Source organism: Daphnia carinata, chromosome 6 (genome assembly GCF_022539665.2).
Source record: "Daphnia carinata strain CSIRO-1 chromosome 6, CSIRO_AGI_Dcar_HiC_V3, whole genome shotgun sequence".
Classification (NCBI taxonomy): Eukaryota; Metazoa; Arthropoda; class Branchiopoda; order Diplostraca; family Daphniidae; genus Daphnia; species Daphnia carinata.
Window position 1 is genome coordinate 10,649,462 of NC_081336.1, and position 22,710 is coordinate 10,672,171.

Sequence of the window (22,710 nt, forward strand, 5' to 3'; positions counted from 1 at the left end):
CTTACGGCGCTATACACCATTTTTATTAAAATCTTTTGGTTATGGGGAACTTACTGAACAATGAGTCGTGTAATTTATTGTTTCCAATCTATTTTACAAAAGCCAAGCCACTACCTGTATGCACCATCATTGACGAGAGCGGTAGGTTGTCAGGGTAGGCTGAATCTTTCCATAAGTTTACCCTGTTCCGTGAGATTTTTTCTAACTTTTGTCCTCATATAATAGATGGGGCAATCTCGGCTAAATGTGGCAAACGATTAGTATTAAGTATGTAACATGATTAGGATATCACTCAAACTATTTACTTGCAACAAAGAATCTCTTCGTTGAGACTTCCCTGGCACCGTTGACATTCTGTCCATAAACGATTAAACTTCTCTTCGAGAGCATAAAGTTGGCCAATTTCCCTCTGGTAGAACTCCGATTCTTTCGGCTTGCAAAATCTGTTTAAATTGGAACAGCAATTTTAACAAACATCGCCGAGATAGGCAGAAATTAGACTTACTTGCATACAGCACTATCGTCTGGAAGGACGGTTTTGCATCCAACACAGGTGGATTTGCGTGTGGTAAAGCTAGCCAATCCACCAATTTTTGAAGTAACAAATGAAGGCGTCCGGGTATGGTAACCATCTACAATACGGAATACAAACCGTTCAATTATGTCAAGCAAATAAAGGCGATAAGTCCGTGTTTACGTGGCAACAATGATTCCGCTTTAGATCCAAGTATGGGTTCCAAAATCCGAACAAGGGGTTTTGAAAGCTGATTTTCCAAATGGTATGGGGCATCAATAGGTACGCTGTATTCCATTACAAAAATAGGGTTTTCCGTCTAAAGAAGACGTATGAAAACTTAATAGTTCATGAGAAATTTGAAATCCAAAGACGAACCTTGAGGTAAGCTTGTACTTTTAGCGGCTGCGATAATGACATACGGAACTCGATCCCCTAATTTTGGGGTTGTACCAGCATCTCGCTTACGCATCTTGTGAGCTAGTTCCACATGTGCCTGTTTGCTGGCGTAGTCTTTATCTGTTTTAGTCAGCTCCTTTTTAATAAAAGAAAGCAAACGTGTTCCGAATCCTACAGCCCCAAATAGTTAGAAGAGGCTTTATCTAAAACGGTATTGTGCCATAGGCGAAAACGGAGGCAGGGGAACGTAGACGACGCAACGAGGAGGGAAGATCACCCTTTCGCAAAACAATTAGAGACAAGAATTTGCCTGTTACAGTCGCGTCACTCGTTTTCCCGTAAAATATTGTAACTTGTAAAATATCAGTATTGAGCTAACGTGCCCGTAAATAAAATACAGAGTGCGAAATTTACCTGCAATCTTAAAGTCAGTACGTATCGTTAACATTTTGGTGCATCGACCGGGAATCGTGAATCCCAACGAACTGATCCGTAAATTGTAGTCGTCTTATCGCTCTGTATCGTCCACATCGTTTACGCTACAGCACGAAAACTCATGCTGACGTTGTCTCCTATCAAGAGGATCTACAATCAAGCGTTACCTTTAGAACAAAACTTAATTAGACGATTTACGCCACATGTGCTCGCCCCTATAGCACATTGAATCGTCTACGCACGAAGTATTGTCCTAATAACTTGATTGTCGAAACCTTAGCTTGTACCCGTCTCGTCGACAAGCTCATGCCTTTAAATAACGTCTAAAGTGCATACTCGCAAATCAGTCCCGCGTGGCAGATCACGTAACACGTTGCGTAAACTGATCCCATACGTCATCCGTTGTCATTCAAGCATGGCCAACGAAGCTTTCCCCCTCGATGTTATTCAAGAAGAAGAACCGGAGGAAGATTTGGAAGAATGGCAAAGGACAAACGACCCCGCTCAGCTAAAACAGCACCGTACGCAGGCCAAGAGAATCCACACGATGGCACTCAATCAAGCTCTCCTTGCCGTCCGAATGCAGGAAGATGCTGGAAGAATCGAGATTGAGCGAACAAGCCTGGTTCGTGCATACGACATCGTTGAAAGAATTCACCGTCGCTACGTGGAAGTCTGCAAGTTCGACGGCGAAGATCTAGACAGAGAAACCAGCTGGGGAATTGATATTTCCATCAAACACTCGAGGGCATTAACCGACATGGCCAACTACATCGACTCCCTTCAGGCACGCGCAAGATCAGTTGCAGGTTCCAGCCGTAGTAGTGTTTCCAACCGTTCATCAACCTCATCGACACGACGTAAACTTCAGGAGGCCGAGCGGTTAGAAAAGGAAACGCAACTAAGGATTCAACAGGAAAAAGCCGAAGCCTTACAACAAGCCGAAGAGGAAGAACGTAGAAAGCAGTTCGAACTTGGCAAGATGCAGCTCGAAATCGCCAGAAAGGCAGAGGAAAAGCGGGTTGAAGCAGCACGTAAGGAACGACAACTGAAAATGGAGTTAGAGAAGCAACGTTACACTAGCTCCTTGTTACGTAAACAACTCGCAGACGAATTAGCGGAAACCGAAGAGACGGATGAAATCGAAACGTCCGGGTTTGATAAAACAGATGTCTGGAAAACTTCTAACGTCCCATTTCATGCACCCGCTACGCCTGTTCCAGAATTCTGCATGCCGTACAGACCAGCAACGACAACGCAACCATGCTCTCAACACTGGCCGGCTGCGTCCCAACAGCCGTTTACGTTTGACTAGCCATCTTCGTCGTTTCCTAACTTGAACGTCAACGCCTCAAGCTACGCACCCACAAACATATTCGATCGGGTAGCTCAGCAAATCAACTCCAGCGCACGTCCGCCGTCACATCCAACAATCGCGATGTCGGCGCCTCCCGTACACAACCGATTTACGCAACAAACGTTTCCGTCCCAGAGACCAGTTCCTGATTCGCAACCAACGGTGTACTCCCCTGATGCCTGGATATTCACCGTGAATCGTCATGACGCACCTCCGACATTTCGTTCATCATCGAGACCGCCGAAAGCTGAACCACCGAAGTTTGACGGCAACCCGATAAACTGGCCTATGTTTATCCAGTCATTCAAGGTTCAGATCCACGACACATGTTTCAGCGATGCCGAACGTCAACATCATCTACGTGCATGCCTGACGACCGAAATTCAGAAGAACCTCGGTGAAGTTCTACTCAACCCTAGATTATACTCCTTTGCATTGAAAGAGCTGCATCGGAAGTTCGGAAATCCAAGAATCGTATCAACCGCTTGCTCTTCATTGCTTCTAAAGCTACCTTCGTTTAAAGATAGCGACTACGAATCTTTAAAGCAGTTTTCGTCCACACTCCGTTCAGTCGTCGCAACTTTGCAACTGGGTGGATATGGATTGGAGCTACACAGCAGCACCACTTTGGCTCAATTGGTTGGAAAATTGCCGCCCAACCTACGCAGTAAATGGGCCGAAGTGAGCTATCGAATTCAAGATAGATTGCCTACGATACTCGACCTGGACACGTGGCTCGATGACGTTACGATGGCGGAGTATTTCGTCCGTGTTGGCGTCGACCCCACATTCCAGCAAGGCAGTCATCCGAAGACTCGAGAAAACGTCCACAAATCGTCTAACGAAAAACCGAAGAAGTCGACCACGCCCCCTATGGTCTTCTCCACAACCGTAAACATCGCATCCTGCCCATATTGTGACGGTGCTCATCGCCTTTACCTCTGTGAGAAGTTTAAGGCGTTAAATCCCACGGAGCGATCGGAGGTAGTCAAAGAAAAAAGATGCTGTTACCGGTGTCTCGACGACCGCCATCTAAGTTCCGAGTGTAAAAGGGAAAAGGAATGTGGAACAGAAGATTGTAAACGTCTTCACCACCCTCTTCTCCACGGAGCACCGAGGATGTATCCGAAAACGCCACAATCGAGCCCGACGTCACACTCTTCTCGAAAGGGCCCATTTAACGGCGCGGTCTCCTACGGCTACGAAAACGAAACGACCCTGCTGCCTATCGTCCCTATGGTAATCGAAGCTAATGGTCGAACCTGGACCGGGTACGGATTGTTGGATCCCGGTAGCCAAATCTCAATGATAACCAACGCGCTTGCAAACGAATTGGGACTTCAAGGCGAGAAGGGAATTTCGATAATCGGAACGTACCACGGCCGCGACCCAACTGCACACACGACAAAGGTGTCCTTCAGAATCTCGTCGTTGGACAAAAGCAGTTCTTTCGAAATCCCGAACTGTTACTCCGTTCCCGTCTTAAAAATCAAGAACGAAAACGTCGATCTAAAGAAGCTTGTCAAGGATTGGCCTCATCTAGCTGGATTGAAGGTTTCCGCCCAAAATTCCGTGGACGTGAACGTGTTGATCGGCTCGTGTGATATGGCTCCGCAAGAAGTCCTTGAAATCAAAAGAGATCCGTTGAACGAGCGAGCTCCGCGAGGTCTCCGAACAGCCTTTGGATGGTGTATAGCCGGTCCGATTTCTCCGGCCGCCGTTGCACAACTTCAGTGCAACTCGCTCTCATTAGCGCCCCCACCCGATCAAGATCTTGTGAATGCGATCGATCGCTTTCTACTCACCGAGACCTACGAAGCCCGAGCAGGTGTCAAGGTGCCGGTCAGCGACGATGAATTACGTGCAAACAAGATCCTAAACGAAACGACAAGATTCGTAGGCGATCGTTACGAGTCGGGACTCCTCTGGAAAAACGAAGAGCCGAACCTCCCCGACAACAGCCAGTCTACACTAGCTCGCTTCCTAAAGCTAGAACGAAGACTCATCGCCGACGAAAATCTTGGTAGAAGATACTCCGCTGCAATCAACGAATACATCAGCCTTGGTCACGCCCGAAAACTTTCAGCCGAGGAGGTCGATTACCGTCCAGCTGGCCGTACCTGGTTTCTGCCTCACCACCCTGTGATAAATCCGAAGAAACCTGACAAATGCCGCCCAGTTTTTGATGCCTCCGCGTACTACAAGGGAATGTCGCTGAACTTTGCCCTGCTGAAAGGACCTGACCTGCTAACCAACTTAATTGGTGTGTTGCTACGTTTCCGGCAACATCCGATGGCATTGAGCGCGGATATCGTAAAGATGTTCCACCAAGTAAGAGTGCGGCCACAAGACGGGCCGGCACTTCGCTTCTTCTATCGCGACCCGGGTATACAGGAACCGCCCTCCGTTTACCAAATGAACGTGCAACCCTTCGGCGCAGTTTGCTCCCCGACAATTTGTGCTCACGTTCTACGTCAAGCAGCCGAAGACGGTGGGATTGATGCAGCCGACGCTACGAAACAAGTAATCGACCATTTCTACGTGGACAACTGGCTGACGTCATTCCCAACTGCCGAAGAAGCTATTCAGCAAGCGAAAAGGGTGACAAACGTTCTACGTCGTGGAGGATTCGAGCTCGCCCAGTGGGGCTCATCATGCCCGAAGGTTCTGCTGTCGTTGCCTGGCAACCCAGTTTCGTCTATCGACTTAGCGCTACACGGAATGCCCATAGAACGGACGTTGGGCCTCTCACTCGACTACGGTAGCGACTCGTTCGTAGTGAGCGCAAGCATTAAACTGGATGGAGAGACGAAACGTGAAATACTACGAGAAACGTCAAGCGTCTACGACCCATTTGGTTTTCTCTCACCGGTGTTGCTACAAGCTAAACTCATTCTGCAAGCTGTATGCAGAAAATCGGTTGGCTGGGACGATCAACTAGACCAGACGACCATCGATGAGTGGCAAAATTGGGCCATCTCCCTCTCGAAGCTAAACCCGCTTTCCGTCCCACGATGTTTTTACCCAGAGCTACCAAAAGCACGAGGTGTGGGACTGCATCTGTTTGCTGACGCCTCCGAATCAGCGTTTGGTGCCATTGCCTATCTCCGTTTCGACATCCCCGACGGCGTTAAAGTGTCATTCGTTATGGCCAAGGCAAGAGTAGCACCTATCAAATACGTTTCGATACCCAGACTTGAGCTGTGTGCAGCATTACTCGCCGCCCGCCTAGCATCAGTGATCAAGTCAGAACTTCGACTAAAAATCGACCAAACCACATTTTGGTCAGATTCGACAACGGTTTTGAGATGGATCAACTCCCCACACTATCGGTTTCATATTTACGTCGGAAACCGAATAGGCGAAATATTGGAGCTGTCCGAAAGTAGTCAATGGCGTTACGTCCCTACGGCTCAAAACCCAGCAGATGACGTCAGCCGCGGCGTCACGTCATCTGAATTTTCCATCGAACATCGTTTCTTCACCGGTCCGTCTTTCCTCTACCAATCACCTCAAAATTGGCCGGCCTTCCCCGATGTAAAACAGGGAACTAACGAAGTAGAGGATCCCGAAGTTCGCTGTACGAGATGGGTTGGTGCGATTCTACACGTAAACGATTCCATCGACCAGCTCACCACGTACACCTCCCGCTATCCGTTTTTAGTCGGCGTTGTCGGCTACGTCAAACGTTTCATCAGTAACGCTCGTAAAGAAAAAACTCATCGCGAATTCGGCAAATTATCGGAAACCGAGGTCAAGAATGCGGAAGCAGAATTGTTTAGGCGCGCTCAGATGTCTGCCTTTCCAGAAGATTATAGCAATTTAAAAGAGGGAAAGCAGCTCGATCCTGGTTCAAGCCTAATCACGTTAACGCCATTCATCGACCATCAAAGAGTTTTACGAGTCGGAGGACGTATTGAAAATGCTCCAGCTCCACCTGAAGCTCGCCATCCGATCATACTTCCAGCTGATGAGAAAATCACAAAGTTGCTAATTTATAGTCTCCACCTCGAGTTCGCACACTCCACTACAGAGAGAACCTTTCACGAGTTACGAAAGGTTTACTGGGTTCAACGTGGACGAAAAACGGTGAGAAGAATTATCAGCAAGTGCTTCAAATGCAAGCAACACTACGCAAAAGCACTCTGCCCGATGATGGCCGCCCTTCCCGGTTACCGTCTGAAGCCTTTCTACCCCGCCTTTACACACACCGGAGTAGATTTCTTTGGCCCGTACAACGTAAAGATATTCAGACGGAAAGTAAAACGCTGGGCCTGTTTGTTTACTTGCATGTCATCAAGAGCCGTGCACTTGGAAATGGCATACTCTCTTGACACTTCGTCATTCATCAACTGCATCAGTCGCTTTGAAGATCGCCGTACGACTCCGCAACATTATCACAGCGATAATGGCACGAACTTTGTTGGAGCTGTGCGTGAATTCTCCGAGTGTCTTCGTCGGATGGAACAACTAGCCATAAGAGATGGACGAAAACGAAGAACAGTGACCTGGAGTTTCAACCCACCTGCCGCGCCACATTTTGGTGGAACTTGGGAACGTCTAGTTCAGTCGTCAAAACGTGCCTTAAGATTCGTACTTAACGAACAAACCCTGACTGACGATACCTTAGTCACCACGTTAATTCAAGTGGAGAAACTTCTCAACGGCCGCCCGTTAACGTATGTAAGCGTAAACCCGGCGGATCCCGAACCCATCACGCCAAACCATCTTCTCCTTGGACACGAAAATCCGTACGTACCCTTCGACATGTTCGACGAAAACGACATGACGACCAAAAGGCAGTACCGCATCGCTCAGTACCTCACGGATTGTTTCTGGAGACGTTGGATGAGGGAATATCTGCCCAGCCTTACGGAAAGACGGAAATGGCTATACGGACAAAAGAACCTCAACGTTGGCGACATCGTGATCGTTATTGAGCCAGACACACCACGTGGAGAATGGCCCATCGCTCGTGTCGTCAAGGTGTTCTCTGGACCAGATGGCGTGGTCCGCTCCGCGATCGTTCACCTACGTTCGGCCACCAAAACCTCCGAACTTCATCGCCCAGCTGTGAAACTCTTCTTGTTGGAGTCTTGGGATACGGATGGTGCGTCCGCTTACGAACGCAGGGCCGGCTATGTTCCGAATCCTACAGCCCCAAATAGTTAGAAGAGGCTTTATCTAAAACGGTATTGTGCCATAGGCGAAAACGGAGGCAGGGGAACGTAGACGACGCAACGAGGAGGGAAGATCACCCTTTCGCAAAACAATTAGAGAGAAGAATTTGCCTGTTACAGTCGCGTCACTCGTTTTCCCGTAAAATATTGTAACTTGTAAAATATCAGTATTGAGCTAACGTGCCCGTAAATAAAATACAGAGTGCGAAATTTACCTGCAATCTTAAAGTCAGTTTCACGATCTACATTCAAACAGCATCAAATATACGTGTATTCAATGTGAATATAGTTTTATAGAATCAGTTTCATGATCTACATTCAAACAGTATCAAATATACGTGTATTCAATGTGAATACAACGTGATACAGTGAGTTTCAATATCTACATTCAAACAGCATCAAATATACGTGTATTCAATGTGAATATAGTGTTATAGAATCAGTTTCATGATCTACATTCAAACAGTATCAAATATACGTGTATTCAATGTGAATATAGTGTTATAGAATCAGTTTCATGATCTATATTCAAACAGTATCAAATATACGTGTATTCAATGTGAATATAGTGTTATTGAATCAGTTTCATGATCTACATTCAAAGAGTATCAAATATACGTGTATGCAATGTGAATATAGTGTTATAGAATCAGTTTCATGATCTACATTTAAACAGTATCAAATATACGTGTATTCAATGTCAATATAGTGTTATAGAATCAGTTTCATGATCTACATTCAAACAGTATCAAATATACGTGTATTCAATGTGAATACAATGTGATACAGTGAGTTTCAATATCTACATTCAAACAGCATCAAATATACGTGTATTCAATGTGAATATAGTGTTATAGAATCAGTTTCTTGATCTACATTTAAACAGTATCAAATATACGTGTATCCAATGTGAATATAGTGTTATAGAATGAGTTTCATGATCTACATTCAAACAGTATCAAATATACGTGTATTCAATGTGAATACAATGTGATACAGTGAGTTTCAATATCTACATTCAAACAGCATCAAATATACGTGTATTCAATGTGAATATAGTGTTATAGAATCAGTTTCATGATCTACATTCAAACAGTATCAAATATACGTGTATTCAATGTGAATATAGTGTGATACAGTGAGTTTCAATATCTACATTCAAACAGCATCAAATATACGTGTATTCAATGTGAATATAGTGTTATAGAATCAGTTTCATGATCTACATTCAAACAGCATCAAATATACGTGTATTCAATGTGAATATAGTGTTATAGAATCAGTTTCATGATCTACATTCAAACAGTATCAAATATACGTGTATTCAATGTGAATATAGTGTGATACAGTGAGTTTCAATATCTACATTCAAACAGCATCAAATATACGTGTATTCAATGTGAATATAGTGTTATAGAATCAGTTTCAATATCTACATTCAAACAGCATCAAATATACGTGTATTCAATGTGAATATAGTGTTATAGAATCAGTTTCATGATCTACATTCAAACAGCATCAAATATACGTGTATTCAATGTGAATATAGTGTTATAGAATCAGTTTCATGATCTACATTCACACAGCATCAAATATACGTGTATCAATGTGAATATAGTGTTGTTCCGAATCCTACAGCCCCAAATAGTTAGAAGAGGCTTTATCTAAAACGGTATTGTGCCATAGGCGAAAACGGAGGCAGGGGAACGTAGACGACGCAACGAGGAGGGAAGATCACCCTTTCGCAAAACAATTAGAGACAAGAATTTGCCTGTTACAGTCGCGTCACTCGTTTTCCCGTAAAATATTGTAACTTGTAAAATATCAGTATTGAGCTAACGTGCCCGTAAATAAAATACAGAGTGCGAAATTTACCTGCAATCTTAAAGTCAGTACGTATCGTTAACATTTTGGTGCATCGACCGGGAATCGTGAATCCCAACGAACTGATCCGTAAATTGTAGTCGTCTTATCGCTCTGTATCGTCCACATCGTTTACGCTACAGCACGAAAACTCATGCTGACGTTTTATCCTATCAAGAGGATCTACAATCAAGCGTTACCTTTAGAACAAAACTTAATTAGACGATTTACGCCACATGTGCTCGCCCCTATAGCACATTGAATCGTCTACGCACGAAGTATTGTCCTAATAACTTGATTGTCGAAACCTTAGCTTGTACCCGTCTCGTCGACAAGCTCATGCCTTTAAATAACGTCTAAAGTGCATACTCGCAAATCAGTCCCGCGTGGCAGATCACGTAACACGTTGCGTAAACTGATCCCATACGTCATCCGTTGTCATTCAAGCATGGCCAACGAAGCTTTCCCCCTCGATGTTATTCAAGAAGAAGAACCGGAGGAAGATTTGGAAGAATGGCAAAGGACAAACGACCCCGCTCAGCTAAAACAGCACCGTACGCAGGCCAAGAGAATCCACACGATGGCACTCAATCAAGCTCTCCTTGCCGTCCGAATGCAGGAAGATGTTGGAAGAATCGAGATTGAGCGAACAAGCCTGGTTCGTGCATACGACATCGTTGAAAGAATTCACCGTCGCTACGTGGAAGTCTGCAAGTTCGACGGCGAAGATCTAGACAGAGAAACCAGCTGGGGAATTGATATTTCCATCAAACACTCGAGGGCATTAACCGACATGGCCAACTACATCGACTCCCTTCAGGCCCGCGCAAGATCAGTGGCAGGTTCCAGCCGTAGTAGTGTTTCCAACCGTTCATCAACCTCATCGACACGACGTAAACTTCAGGAGGCCGAGCGGTTAGAAAAGGAAACGCAACTAAGGATTCAACAGGAAAAAGCCGAAGCCTTACAACAAGCCGAAGAGGAAGAACGTAGAATGCAGCTCGAAATCGCCAGAAAGGCAGAGGAAAAGCGGGTTGAAGCATCACGTAAGGAACGACAACTGAAAATGGAGTTAGAGAGGCAACGTTACACTAGCTCCTTGTTACGTAAACAACTCGCAGACGAATTAGCGGAAGCCGAAGAGACGGATGAAATCGAAACGTCCGGGTTTGATAAAACAGATGTCTGGAAAACTTCTAACGTCCCATTTCATGCACCCGCTACGCCTGTTCCAGAATTCTGCATGCCGTACAGACCAGCAACGACAACGCAACCATGCTCTCAACACGGGCCGGCTGCGTCCCAACAGCCGTTTACGTTTGACCAGCCATCTTCGTCGTTTCCTAACTTGAACGTCAACGCCTCAAGCTACGCACCCACAAACATATTCGATAGGGTAGCTCAGCAAATCAACTCAAGCGCACGTCCGCCGTCACATCCAACAATCGCGATGTCGGCGCCTCCCGTACACAACCGATTTACGCAACAAACTTTTCCGTCCCAGAGACCAGTTCCTGATTCGCAACCAACGGTGTACTCCCCTGATGCCTGGATATTCACCGTGAATCGTCATGACGCACCTCCGACATTTCGTTCATCATCGAGACCGCCGAAAGCTGAACCACCGAAGTTTGACGGCAACCCGATAAACTGGCCTATGTTTATCCAGTCATTCAAGGTTCAGATCCACGACACATGTTTCAGCGATGCCGAACGTCAACATCATCTACGTGCATGCCTGACGACCGAAATTCAGAAGAACCTCGGTGAAGTTCTACTCAACCCTGGATTATACTCCTTTGCATTGAAAGAGCTGCATCGGAAGTTCGGAAATCCAAGAATCGTATCAACCGCCTGCTCTTCATTGCTTCTAAAGCTACCTTCGTTTAAAGATAGCGACTACGAATCTTTAAAGCAGTTTTCGTCCACACTCCGTTCAGTCGTCGCAACTTTGCAACTGGGTGGATATGGATTGGAGCTACACAGCAGCACCACTTTGGCTCAATTGGTTGGAAAATTGCCGCCCAACCTACGCAGTAAATGGGCCGAAGTGAGCTATCGAATTCAAGATAGATTGCCTACGATACTCGACCTGGACACGTGGCTCGATGACGTTACGATGGCGGAGTATTTCGTCCGTGTTGGCGTCGACCCCACATTCCAGCAAGGCAGTCATCCGAAGACTCGAGAAAACGTCCACAAATCGTCTAACGAAAAACCGAAGAAGTCGACCACGCCCCCTATGGTCTTCTCCACAACCGTAAACATCGCATCCTGCCCATATTGTGACGGTGCTCATCGCCTTTACCTCTGTGAGAAGTTTAAGGCGTTAAATCCCACGGAGCGATCGGAGGTAGTCAAAGAAAAAAGATGCTGTTACCGGTGTCTCGACGACCGCCATCTAAGTTCCGAGTGTAAAAGGGAAAAGGAATGTGGAACAGAAGATTGTAAACGTCTTCACCACCCTCTTCTCCACGGAGCACCGAGGATGTATCCGAAAACGCCACAATCGAGCCCGACGTCACACTCTTCTCGAAAGGGCCCATTTAACGGCGCGGTCTCCTACGGCTACGAAAACGAAACGACCCTGCTGCCTATCGTCCCTATGGTAATCGAAGCTAATGGTCGAACCTGGACCGGGTACGGATTGTTGGATCCCGGTAGCCAAATCTCAATGATAACCAACGCGCTTGCAAACGAATTGGGACTTCAAGGCGAGAAGGGAATTTCGATAATCGGAACGTACCACGGCCGCGACCCAACTGCACACACGACAAAGGTGTCCTTCAGAATCTCGTCGTTGGACAAAAGCAGTTCTTTCGAAATCCCGAACTGTTACTCCGTTCCCGTCTTAAAAATCAAGAACGAAAACGTCGATCTAAAGAAGCTTGTCAAGGATTGGCCTCATCTAGCTGGATTGAAGGTTCCCGCCCAAAATTCCGTGGACGTGAACGTGTTGATCGGCTCGTGTGATATGGCTCCGCAAGAAGTCCTTGAAATCAAAAGAGATCCGTTGAACGAGCGAGCTCCGCGAGGTCTCCGAACAGCCTTTGGATGGTGTATAGCCGGTCCGATTTCTCCGGCCGCCGTTGCACAACTTCAGTGCAACTCGCTCTCATTAGCGCCCCCACCCGATCAAGATCTTGTGAATGCGATCGATCGCTTTCTACTCACCGAGACCTACGAAGCCCGAGCAGGTGTCAAGGTGCCGGTCAGCGACGATGAATTACGTGCAAACAAGATTCTAAACGAAACGACAAGATTCGTAGGCGATCGTTACGAGTCGGGACTCCTCTGGAAAAACGAAGAGCCGAACCTCCCCGACAACAGCCAGTCTACACTAGCTCGCTTCCTAAAGCTAGAACGAAGACTCATCGCCGACGAAAATCTTGGTAGAAGATACTCCGCTGCAATCAACGAATACATCAGCCTTGGTCACGCCCGAAAACTTTCAGCCGAGGAGGTCGATTACCGTCCAGCTGGCCGTACCTGGTTTCTGCCTCACCACCCTGTGATAAATCCGAAGAAACCTGACAAATGCCGCCCAGTTTTTGATGCCTCCGCGTACTACAAGGGAATGTCGCTGAACTTTGCCCTGCTGAAAGGACCTGACCTGCTAACCAACTTAATTGGTGTGTTGCTACGTTTCCGGCAACATCCGATGGCATTGAGCGCGGATATCGTAAAGATGTTCCACCAAGTAAGAGTGCGGCCACAAGACGGGCCGGCACTTCGCTTCTTCTATCGCGACCCGGGTATACAGGAACCGCCCTCCGTTTACCAAATGAACGTGCAACCCTTCGGCGCAGTTTGCTCCCCGACAATTTGTGCTCACGTTCTACGTCAAGCAGCCGAAGACGGTGGGATTGATGCAGCCGACGCTACGAAACAAGTAATCGACCATTTCTACGTGGACAACTGGCTGACGTCATTCCCAACTGCCGAAGAAGCTATTCAGCAAGCGAACAGGGTGACAAACGTTCTACGTCGTGGAGGATTCGAGCTCGCCCAGTGGGGCTCATCATGCCCGAAGGTTCTGCTGTCGTTGCCTGGCAACCCAGTTTCGTCTATCGACTTAGCGCTACACGGAATGCCCATAGAACGGACGTTGGGCCTCTCACTCGACTACGGTAGCGACTCGTTCGTAGTGAGCGCAAGCATTAAACTGGATGGAGAGACGAAACGTGAAATACTACGAGAAACGTCAAGCGTCTACGACCCATTTGGTTTTCTCTCACCGGTGTTGCTACAAGCTAAACTCATTCTGCAAGCTGTATGCAGAAAATCGGTTGGCTGGGACGATCAACTAGACCAGACGACCATCGATGAGTGGCAAAATTGGGCCATCTCCCTCTCGAAGCTAAACCCGCTTTCCGTCCCACGATGTTTTTACCCAGAGCTACCAAAAGCACGAGGTGTGGGACTGCATCTGTTTGCTGACGCCTCCGAATCAGCGTTTGGTGCCATTGCCTATCTCCGTTTCGACATCCCCGACGGCGTTAAAGTGTCATTCGTTATGGCCAAGGCAAGAGTAGCACCTATCAAATACGTTTCGATACCCAGACTTGAGCTGTGTGCAGCATTACTCGCCGCCCGCCTAGCATCAGTGATCAAGTCAGAACTTCGACTAAAAATCGACCAAACCACATTTTGGTCAGATTCGACAACGGTTTTGAGATGGATCAACTCCCCACACTATCGGTTTCATATTTACGTCGGAAACCGAATAGGCGAAATATTGGAGCTGTCCGAAAGTAGTCAATGGCGTTACGTCCCTACGGCTCAAAACCCAGCAGATGACGTCAGCCGCGGCGTCACGTCATCTGAATTTTCCATCGAACATCGTTTCTTCACCGGTCCGTCTTTCCTCTACCAATCACCTCAAAATTGGCCGGCCTTCCCCGATGTAAAACAGGGAACTAACGAAGTAGAGGATCCCGAAGTTCGCTGTACGAGATGGGTTGGTGCGATTCTACACGTAAACGATTCCATCGACCAGCTCACCACGTACACCTCCCGCTATCCGTTTTTAGTCGGCGTTGTCGGCTACGTCAAACGTTTCATCAGTAACGCTCGTAAAGAAAAAACTCATCGCGAATTCGGCAAATTATCGGAAACCGAGGTCAAGAATGCGGAAGCAGAATTGTTTAGGCGCGCTCAGATGTCTGCCTTTCCAGAAGATTATAGCAATTTAAAAGAGGGAAAGCAGCTCGATCCTGGTTCAAGCCTAATCACGTTAACGCCATTCATCGACCATCAAAGAGTTTTACGAGTCGGAGGACGTATTGAAAATGCTCCAGCTCCACCTGAAGCTCGCCATCCGATCATACTTCCAGCTGATGAGAAAATCACAAAGTTGCTAATTTATAGTCTCCACCTCGAGTTCGCACACTCCACTACAGAGAGAACCTTTCACGAGTTACGAAAGGTTTACTGGGTTCAACGTGCGAAAAACGGTGAGAAGAATTATCAGCAAGTGCTTCAAATGCAAGCAACACTACGCAAAAGCACTCTGCCCGATGATGACCGCCCTTCCCGGTTACCGTCTGAAGCCTTTCTACCCCGCCTTTACACACACCGGAGTAGATTTCTTTGGCCCGTACAACGTAAAGATATTCAGACGGAAAGTAAAACGCTGGGCCTGTTTGTTTACTTGCATGTCATCAAGAGCCGTGCACTTGGAAATGGCATACTCTCTTGACACTTCGTCATTCATCAACTGCATCAGTCGCTTTGAAGATCGCCGTACGACTCCGCAACATTATCACAGCGATAATGGCACGAACTTTGTTGGAGCTGTGCGTGAATTCTCCGAGTATCTTCGTCGGATGGAACAACTAGCCATAAGAGATGGACGAAAACGAAGAACAGTGACCTGGAGTTTCAACCCACCTGCCGCGCCACATTTTGGTGGAACTTGGGAACGTCTAGTTCAGTCGTCAAAAACGTGCCTTAAGATTCGTACTTAACGAACAAACCCTGACTGACGATACCTTAGTCACCACGTTAATTCAAGTGGAGAAACTTCTCAACGGCCGCCCGTTAACGTATGTAAGCGTAAACCCGGCGGATCCCGAACCCATCACGCCAAACCATCTTCTCCTTGGACACGAAAATCCGTACGTACCCTTCGACATGTTCGACGAAAACGACATGACGACCAAAAGGCAGTACCGCATCGCTCAGTACCTCACGGATTGTTTCTGGAGACGTTGGATGAGGGAATATCTGCCCAGCCTTACGGAAAGACGGAAATGGCTATACGGACAAAAGAACCTCAACGTTGGCGACATCGTGATCGTTATCGAGCCAGACACACCCCGTGGAGAATGGCCCATCGCTCGTGTCGTCAAGGTGTTCTCTGGACCAGATGGCGTGGTCCGCTCCGCGATCGTTCACCTACGTTCGGCCACCAAAACCTCCGAACTTCATCGCCCAGCTGTGAAACTCTGCTTGTTGGAGTCTTGGGATACGGATGGTGCGTCCGCTTACGAACGCAGGGCCGGCTATGTTCCGAATCCTACAGCCCCAAATAGTTAGAAGAGGCTTTATCTAAAACGGTATTGTGCCATAGGCGAAAACGGAGGCAGGGGAACGTAGACGACGCAACGAGGAGGGAAGATCACCCTTTCGCAAAACAATTAGAGACAAGAATTTGCCTGTTACAGTCGCGTCACTCGTTTTCCCGTAAAATATTGTAACTTGTAAAATATCAGTATTGAGCTAACGTGCCCGTAAATAAAATACAGAGTGCGAAATTTACCTGCAATCTTAAAGTCAGTACGTATCGTTAACAATTATCTACATTCAAACAGTATCAAATATACGTGTATTCAATGTGAATATAGTGTTATAGAATCAGTTTCATGATCTACATTCAAACAGTATCAAATATACGTGTATTCAATGTGAATACAATGTGATACAGTGAGTTTCAATATCTACATTCAAACAGCATCAAATATACGTGTATTCAATGTGAATATAGTGTTATAGAATCAGTTTCATGATCTACATTCAAACAGCATCAAATATACGTGTATTCAATGTGAATATAGTGTTATAGAATCAGTTTCATGATCTACATTCAAACAGTATCAAATATACGTGTATTCAATGTGAATATAGTGTTATTGAATCAGTTTCATGATCTACATTCAAACAGTATCAAATATACGTGTATTCAATGTGAATATAATTTTATAGAATCAGTTTCATGATCTACATTCAAACAGCATCAAATATACGTGTATTCAATGTGAATATAGTGTTATAGAATCAGTTTCTTGATCTACATTTAAACAGTATCAAATATACGTGTATCCAATGTGAATATAGTGTGATACAATGAGTTTCAATATCTACATTCAAACAGCATCAAATATACGTGTATTCAATGTGAATATAGTGTGATACAGTGAGTTTCAATATCTACATTCAAACAGCATCAAATATACGTGTATTCAATGTGAATATAGTGTTATAGAATCAGTTTCATGATCTACATTCAAACAGTATCAAATATACGTGTATTCAATGTGAATATAGTGTTATAGAATCAGTTTCATGATCTACATTCAAACAGTATCAAATATACGTGTATTCAATGTGAATATAGTGTTATAGAATCAGTTTCATGATCTACATTCAAACAGTATCAAATATACGTGTATTCAATGTGAATATAGTGTTATAGAATCAGTTTCATGATCTACATTCAAACAGCATCAAATATACGTGTATTCAATGTGAATATAGTGTGATACAGTGAGTTTCAATATCTACATTCAAACAGCATCAAATATACGTGTATTCAATGTGAATATAGTGTGATACAATGAGTTTCAATATCTACATTCAAACAGCATCAAATATACGTGTATTCAATGTGAATATAGTGTGATACAGTGAGTTTCAATATCTACATTCAAACAGCATCAAATATACGTGTATTCAATGTGAATATAGTGTTATAGAATCAGTTTCATGATCTACATTCAAACAGCATCAAATATACGTGTATTCAATGTGAATATAGTGTTATAGAATCAGTTTCAAGATCTACATTCAAACAGCATCAAATATACGTGTATTCATTGTGAATATAGTGTGATACAATGAGTTTCAATATCTACATTCAAACACCATCAAATATACGTGTATTCAATGTGAATATAGTGTTATAGAATCAGTTTCATGATCTACATTCAAACAGCATCAAATATACGTGTATTCAATGTGAATATAGTGTTATAGAATCAGTTTCATGATCTACATTCAAACAGCATCAAATATACGTGTATTCAATGTGAATATAGTGTTATAGAATCAGTTTCATGATCTACATTCAAACAGTATCAAATATACGTGTATTCAATGTGAATATAGTGTGATACAGTGAGTTTCAATATCTACATTCAAACAGCATCAAATATACGTGTATTCAATGTGAATATAGTGTTATAGAATCAGTTTCATGATCTACATTCAAACAGTATCAAATATACGTGTATTCAATGTGAATATAGTGTTATAGAATCAGTTTCATGATCTACATTCAAACAGCATCAAATATACGTGTATTCAATGTGAATATAGTGTTATAGAATCAGTTTCATGATCTACATTCAAACAGTATCAAATATACGTGTATTCAATGTGAATATAGTGTGATACAGTCAGTTACAATATCTACATTCAAACAGCATCAAATAAACTTGTATTCAATGTGAATATAGTGTGATAGAGGCGAGTTTCAATATCTACATTCAAACAGCATCAAATATACGTGTATTCAATGTGAATATAGTGTTATAGAATCAGTTTCATGATCTACATTCAAACAGTATCAAATATACGTGTATTCAATGTGAATATAGTGTTATAGAATCAGTTTCATGATCTACATTCAAACAGTATCAAATATACGTGTATTCAATGTGAATATAGTGTGATACAGTGAGTTTCAATATCTACATTCAAACAGCATCAAATATACGTGTATTCAATGTGAATATAGTGTTATAGAATCAGTTTCACGATCTACATTCAAACAGCATCAAATATACGTGTATTCAATGTGAATATAGTGTTATAGAATCAGTTTCATGATCTACATTCAAACAGTATCAAATATACGTGTATTCAATGTGAATATAGTGTGATACAGTGAGTTTCAATATCTACATTCAAACAGCATCAAATATACGTGTATTCAATGTGAATATAGTGTTATAGAATCAGTTTCATGATCTACATTCAAACAGTATCAAATATACGTGTATTCAATGTGAATATAGTGTTATAGAATCAGTTTCATGATCTACATTCAAACAGTATCAAATATACGTGTATTCAATGTGAATATAGTGTTATAGAATCAGTTTCATGATCTACATTCAAACAGTATCAAATATACGTGTATTCAATGTGAATATAGTGTTATAGAATCAGTTTCATGATCTACATTCAAACAGTATCAAATATACGTGTATTCAATGTGAATATAGTGTTATAGAATCAGTTTCATGATCTACATTCAAACAGTATCAAATATACGTGTATTCAATGTGAATATAGTGTTATAGAATCAGTTTCATGATCTACATTCAAACAGTATCAAATATACGTGTATTCAATGTGAATATAGTGTTATAGAATCAGTTTCATGATCTACATTCAAACAGTATCAAATATACGTGTATTCAATGTGAATATAGTGTGATACAGTGAGTTTCAATATCTACATTCAAACAGCATCAAATATACGTGTATTCAATGTGAATATAGTGTTATAGAATCAGTTTCATGATCTACATTCAAACAGTATCAAATATACGTGTATTCAATGTGAATATAGTGTTATAGAATAAGTTTCATGATCTACATTCAAACAGTATCAAATATACGTGTATTCAATGTGAATATAGTGTTATAGAATCAGTTTCAATATCTACATTCAAACAGCATCAAATATACGTGTATTCAATGTGAATATAGTGTTATAGAATCAGTTTCATGATCTACATTCAAACAGTATCAAATATACGTGTATTCAATGTGAATATAGTGTGATAGAATCAGTTTCAATATCTACATTCAAACAGCATCAAATATACGTGTATTCAATGTGAATATAGTGTTATAGAATCAGTTTCATGATCTACATTCAAACAGTATCAAATATACGTGTATTCAATGTGAATATAGTGTTATAGAATCAGTTTCATGATCTACATTCAAACAGTATCAAATATACGTGTATTCAATGTGAATATAGTGTTATAGAATCAGTTTCATGATCTACATTCAAACAGCATCAAATATACGTGTATTCAATGTGAATATAGTGTTATAGAATCAGTTTCATGATCTACATTCAAACAGCATCAAATATACGTGTATTCAATGTGAATATAGTGTTATAGAATCAGTTTCATGATATACATTCAAACAGTATCAAATATACGTGTATTCAATGTGAATATAGTGTTATAGAATCAGTTTCATGATCTACATTCAAACAGTATCAAATATACGTGTATTCAATGTGAATATAGTGTTATAGAATCAGTTTCATGATCTACATTCAAACAGTATCAAATATACGTGTATTCAATGTGAATATAGTGTGATACAGTGAGTTTCAATATCTACATTCAAACAGCATCAAATATACGTGTATTCAATGTGAATATAGTGTTATAGAATCAGTTTCATGATCTACATTCAAACAGTATCAAATATACGTGTATTCAATGTGAATATAGTGTTATAGAATCAGTTTCATGATCTACATTCAAACAGTATCAAATATACGTGTATTCAATGTGAATATAGTGTTATAGAATGTATTCAATGTGAATATACGTGTATTCAATGTGAATATAGTGTTATAGAATCAGTTTCATATCTACATTCAAACAGCATCAAATATACGTGTATTCAATGTGAATATAGTGTTATAGAATCAGTTTCATGATCTACATTCAAACAGTATCAAATATACGTGTATTCAATGTGAATATAGTGTTATAGAATCAGTTTCATGATCTACATTCAAACAGTATCAAATATACGTGTATTCAATGTGAATATAGTGTTATAGAATCAGTTTCATGATCTACATTCAAACAGTATCAAATATACGTGTATTCAATGTGAATATAGTGTTATAGAATCAGTTTCATGATCTACATTCAAACAGTATCAAATATACGTGTATTCAATGTGAATATAGTGTTATAGAATCAGTTTCATGATCTACATTCAAACAGTATCAAATATACGTGTATTCAATGTGAATATAGTGTGATACAATCAGTTTCAATATCTACATTCAAACAGCATCAAATATACGTGTATTCAATGTGAATATAGTGTTATAGAATCAGTTTCATGATCTACATTCAAACAGCATCAAATATACGTGTATTCAATGTGAATATAGTGTTATAGAATCAGTTTCATGATCTACATTCAAACAGTATCAAATATACGTGTATTCAATGTGAATATAGTGTTATAGAATCAGTTTCATGATCTACATTCAAACAGCATCAAATATACGTGTATTCAATGTGAATATAGTGTTATAGAATCAGTTTCATGATCTACATTCAAACAGCATCAAATATACGTGTATTCAATGTGAATATAGTGTTATAGAATCAGTTTCATGATCTACATTCAAACAGCATCAAATATACGTGTATTCAATGTGAATATAGTGTTATAGAATCAGTTTCATGATCTACATTCAAACAGTATCAAATATACGTGTATTCAATGTGAATATAGTGTTATAGAATCAGTTTCATGATCTACATTCAAACAGTATCAAATATACGTGTATTCAATGTGAATATAGTGTTATAGAATCAGTTTCATGATCTACATTCAAACAGCATCAAATATACGTGTATTCAATGTGAATATAGTGTTATAGAATCAGTTTCATGATCTACATTCAAACAGCATCAAATATACGTGTATTCAATGTGAATATAGTGTTATAGAATCAGTTTCAATGATCTACATTCAAACAGCATCAAATATACGTGTATTCAATGTGAATATAGTGTTATAGAATCAGTTTCATGATCTACATTCAAACAGCATCAAATATACGTGTATTCAATGTGAATATAGTGTTATAGAATCAGTTTCATGATCTACATTCAAACAGTATCAAATATACGTGTATTCAATGTGAATATAGTGTTATAGAATCAGTTTCATGATCTACATTCAAACAGCATCAAATATACGTGTATTCAATGTGAATATAGTGTTATAGAATCAGTTTCATGATCTACATTCAAACAGCATCAAATATACGTGTATTCAATGTGAATATAGTGTTATAGAATCAGTTTCATGATCTACATTCAAACAGTATCAAATATACGTGTATTCAATGTGAATATAGTGTTATAGAATCAGTTTCATGATCTACATTCAAACAGCATCAAATATACGTGTATTCAATGTGAATATAGTGTTATAGAATCAGTTTCATGATCTACATTCAAACAGCATCAAATATACGTGTATTCAATGTGAATATAGTGTTATAGAATCAGTTTCATGATCTACATTCAAACAGTATCAAATATACGTGTATTCAATGTGAATATAGTGTTATAGAATCAGTTTCATGATCTACATTCAAACAGTATCAAATATACGTTTATTTAATGTGAATATAGTGTTATAGAATCAGTTTCATGATCTACATTCAAACAGTATCAAATATACGTGTATTCAATGTGAATACAATGTGATACAGTGAGTTTCAATATCTACATTCAAACAGCATCAAATATACGTGTATTCAATGTGAATATACTGTTATAGAATCAGTTTCATGATCTACATTCAAACAGCATCAAATATACGTGTATTCAATGTGAATATAGTGTTATAGAATCAGTTTCTTGATCTACATTTAAACAGTATCA

At 41.8% G+C, this 22,710-nt stretch overlaps 3 protein-coding genes across 3 annotated transcripts; all 3 read left to right on the plus strand.

Moving 5' to 3' along the window:
* The first annotated feature begins 1,763 nt into the window (after positions 1 to 1,763).
* Positions 1,764 to 2,663, plus strand: LOC130697629 (putative GATA zinc finger domain-containing protein 25). The gene has a single exon (XM_057520544.1). It carries the CDS (start codon positions 1,764 to 1,766, stop codon positions 2,661 to 2,663), a length of 900 nt encoding a protein of 299 aa, XP_057376527.1.
* A 123-nt stretch (positions 2,664 to 2,786) lies between these two features.
* LOC130697628 (uncharacterized) lies at positions 2,787 to 7,877 on the plus strand. The gene has a single exon (XM_057520543.1). The coding sequence runs from the start codon at positions 2,787 to 2,789 to the stop codon at positions 7,875 to 7,877; it is 5,091 nt and encodes a 1,696-aa protein (XP_057376526.1).
* Positions 7,878 to 10,196: 2,319 nt separating this feature from the next.
* Positions 10,197 to 15,449, plus strand: LOC130697624 (uncharacterized). Its single transcript, XM_057520542.1, has one exon. It carries the CDS (start codon positions 10,197 to 10,199, stop codon positions 15,447 to 15,449), a length of 5,253 nt encoding a protein of 1,750 aa, XP_057376525.1.
* The last annotated feature ends 7,261 nt before the right edge of the window (positions 15,450 to 22,710 follow it).

Bases quoted from the DNA above. Each gene is read 5' to 3' on its own strand.
- LOC130697629 (XM_057520544.1), top strand. From the start codon at position 1,764: ATGGCCAACGAAGCTTTCCCCCTCGATGTTATTCAAGAAGAAGAACCG.
- LOC130697628 (XM_057520543.1), top strand. From the start codon at position 2,787: ATGTCGGCGCCTCCCGTACACAACCGATTTACGCAACAAACGTTTCCG.
- LOC130697624 (XM_057520542.1), top strand. From the start codon at position 10,197: ATGGCCAACGAAGCTTTCCCCCTCGATGTTATTCAAGAAGAAGAACCG.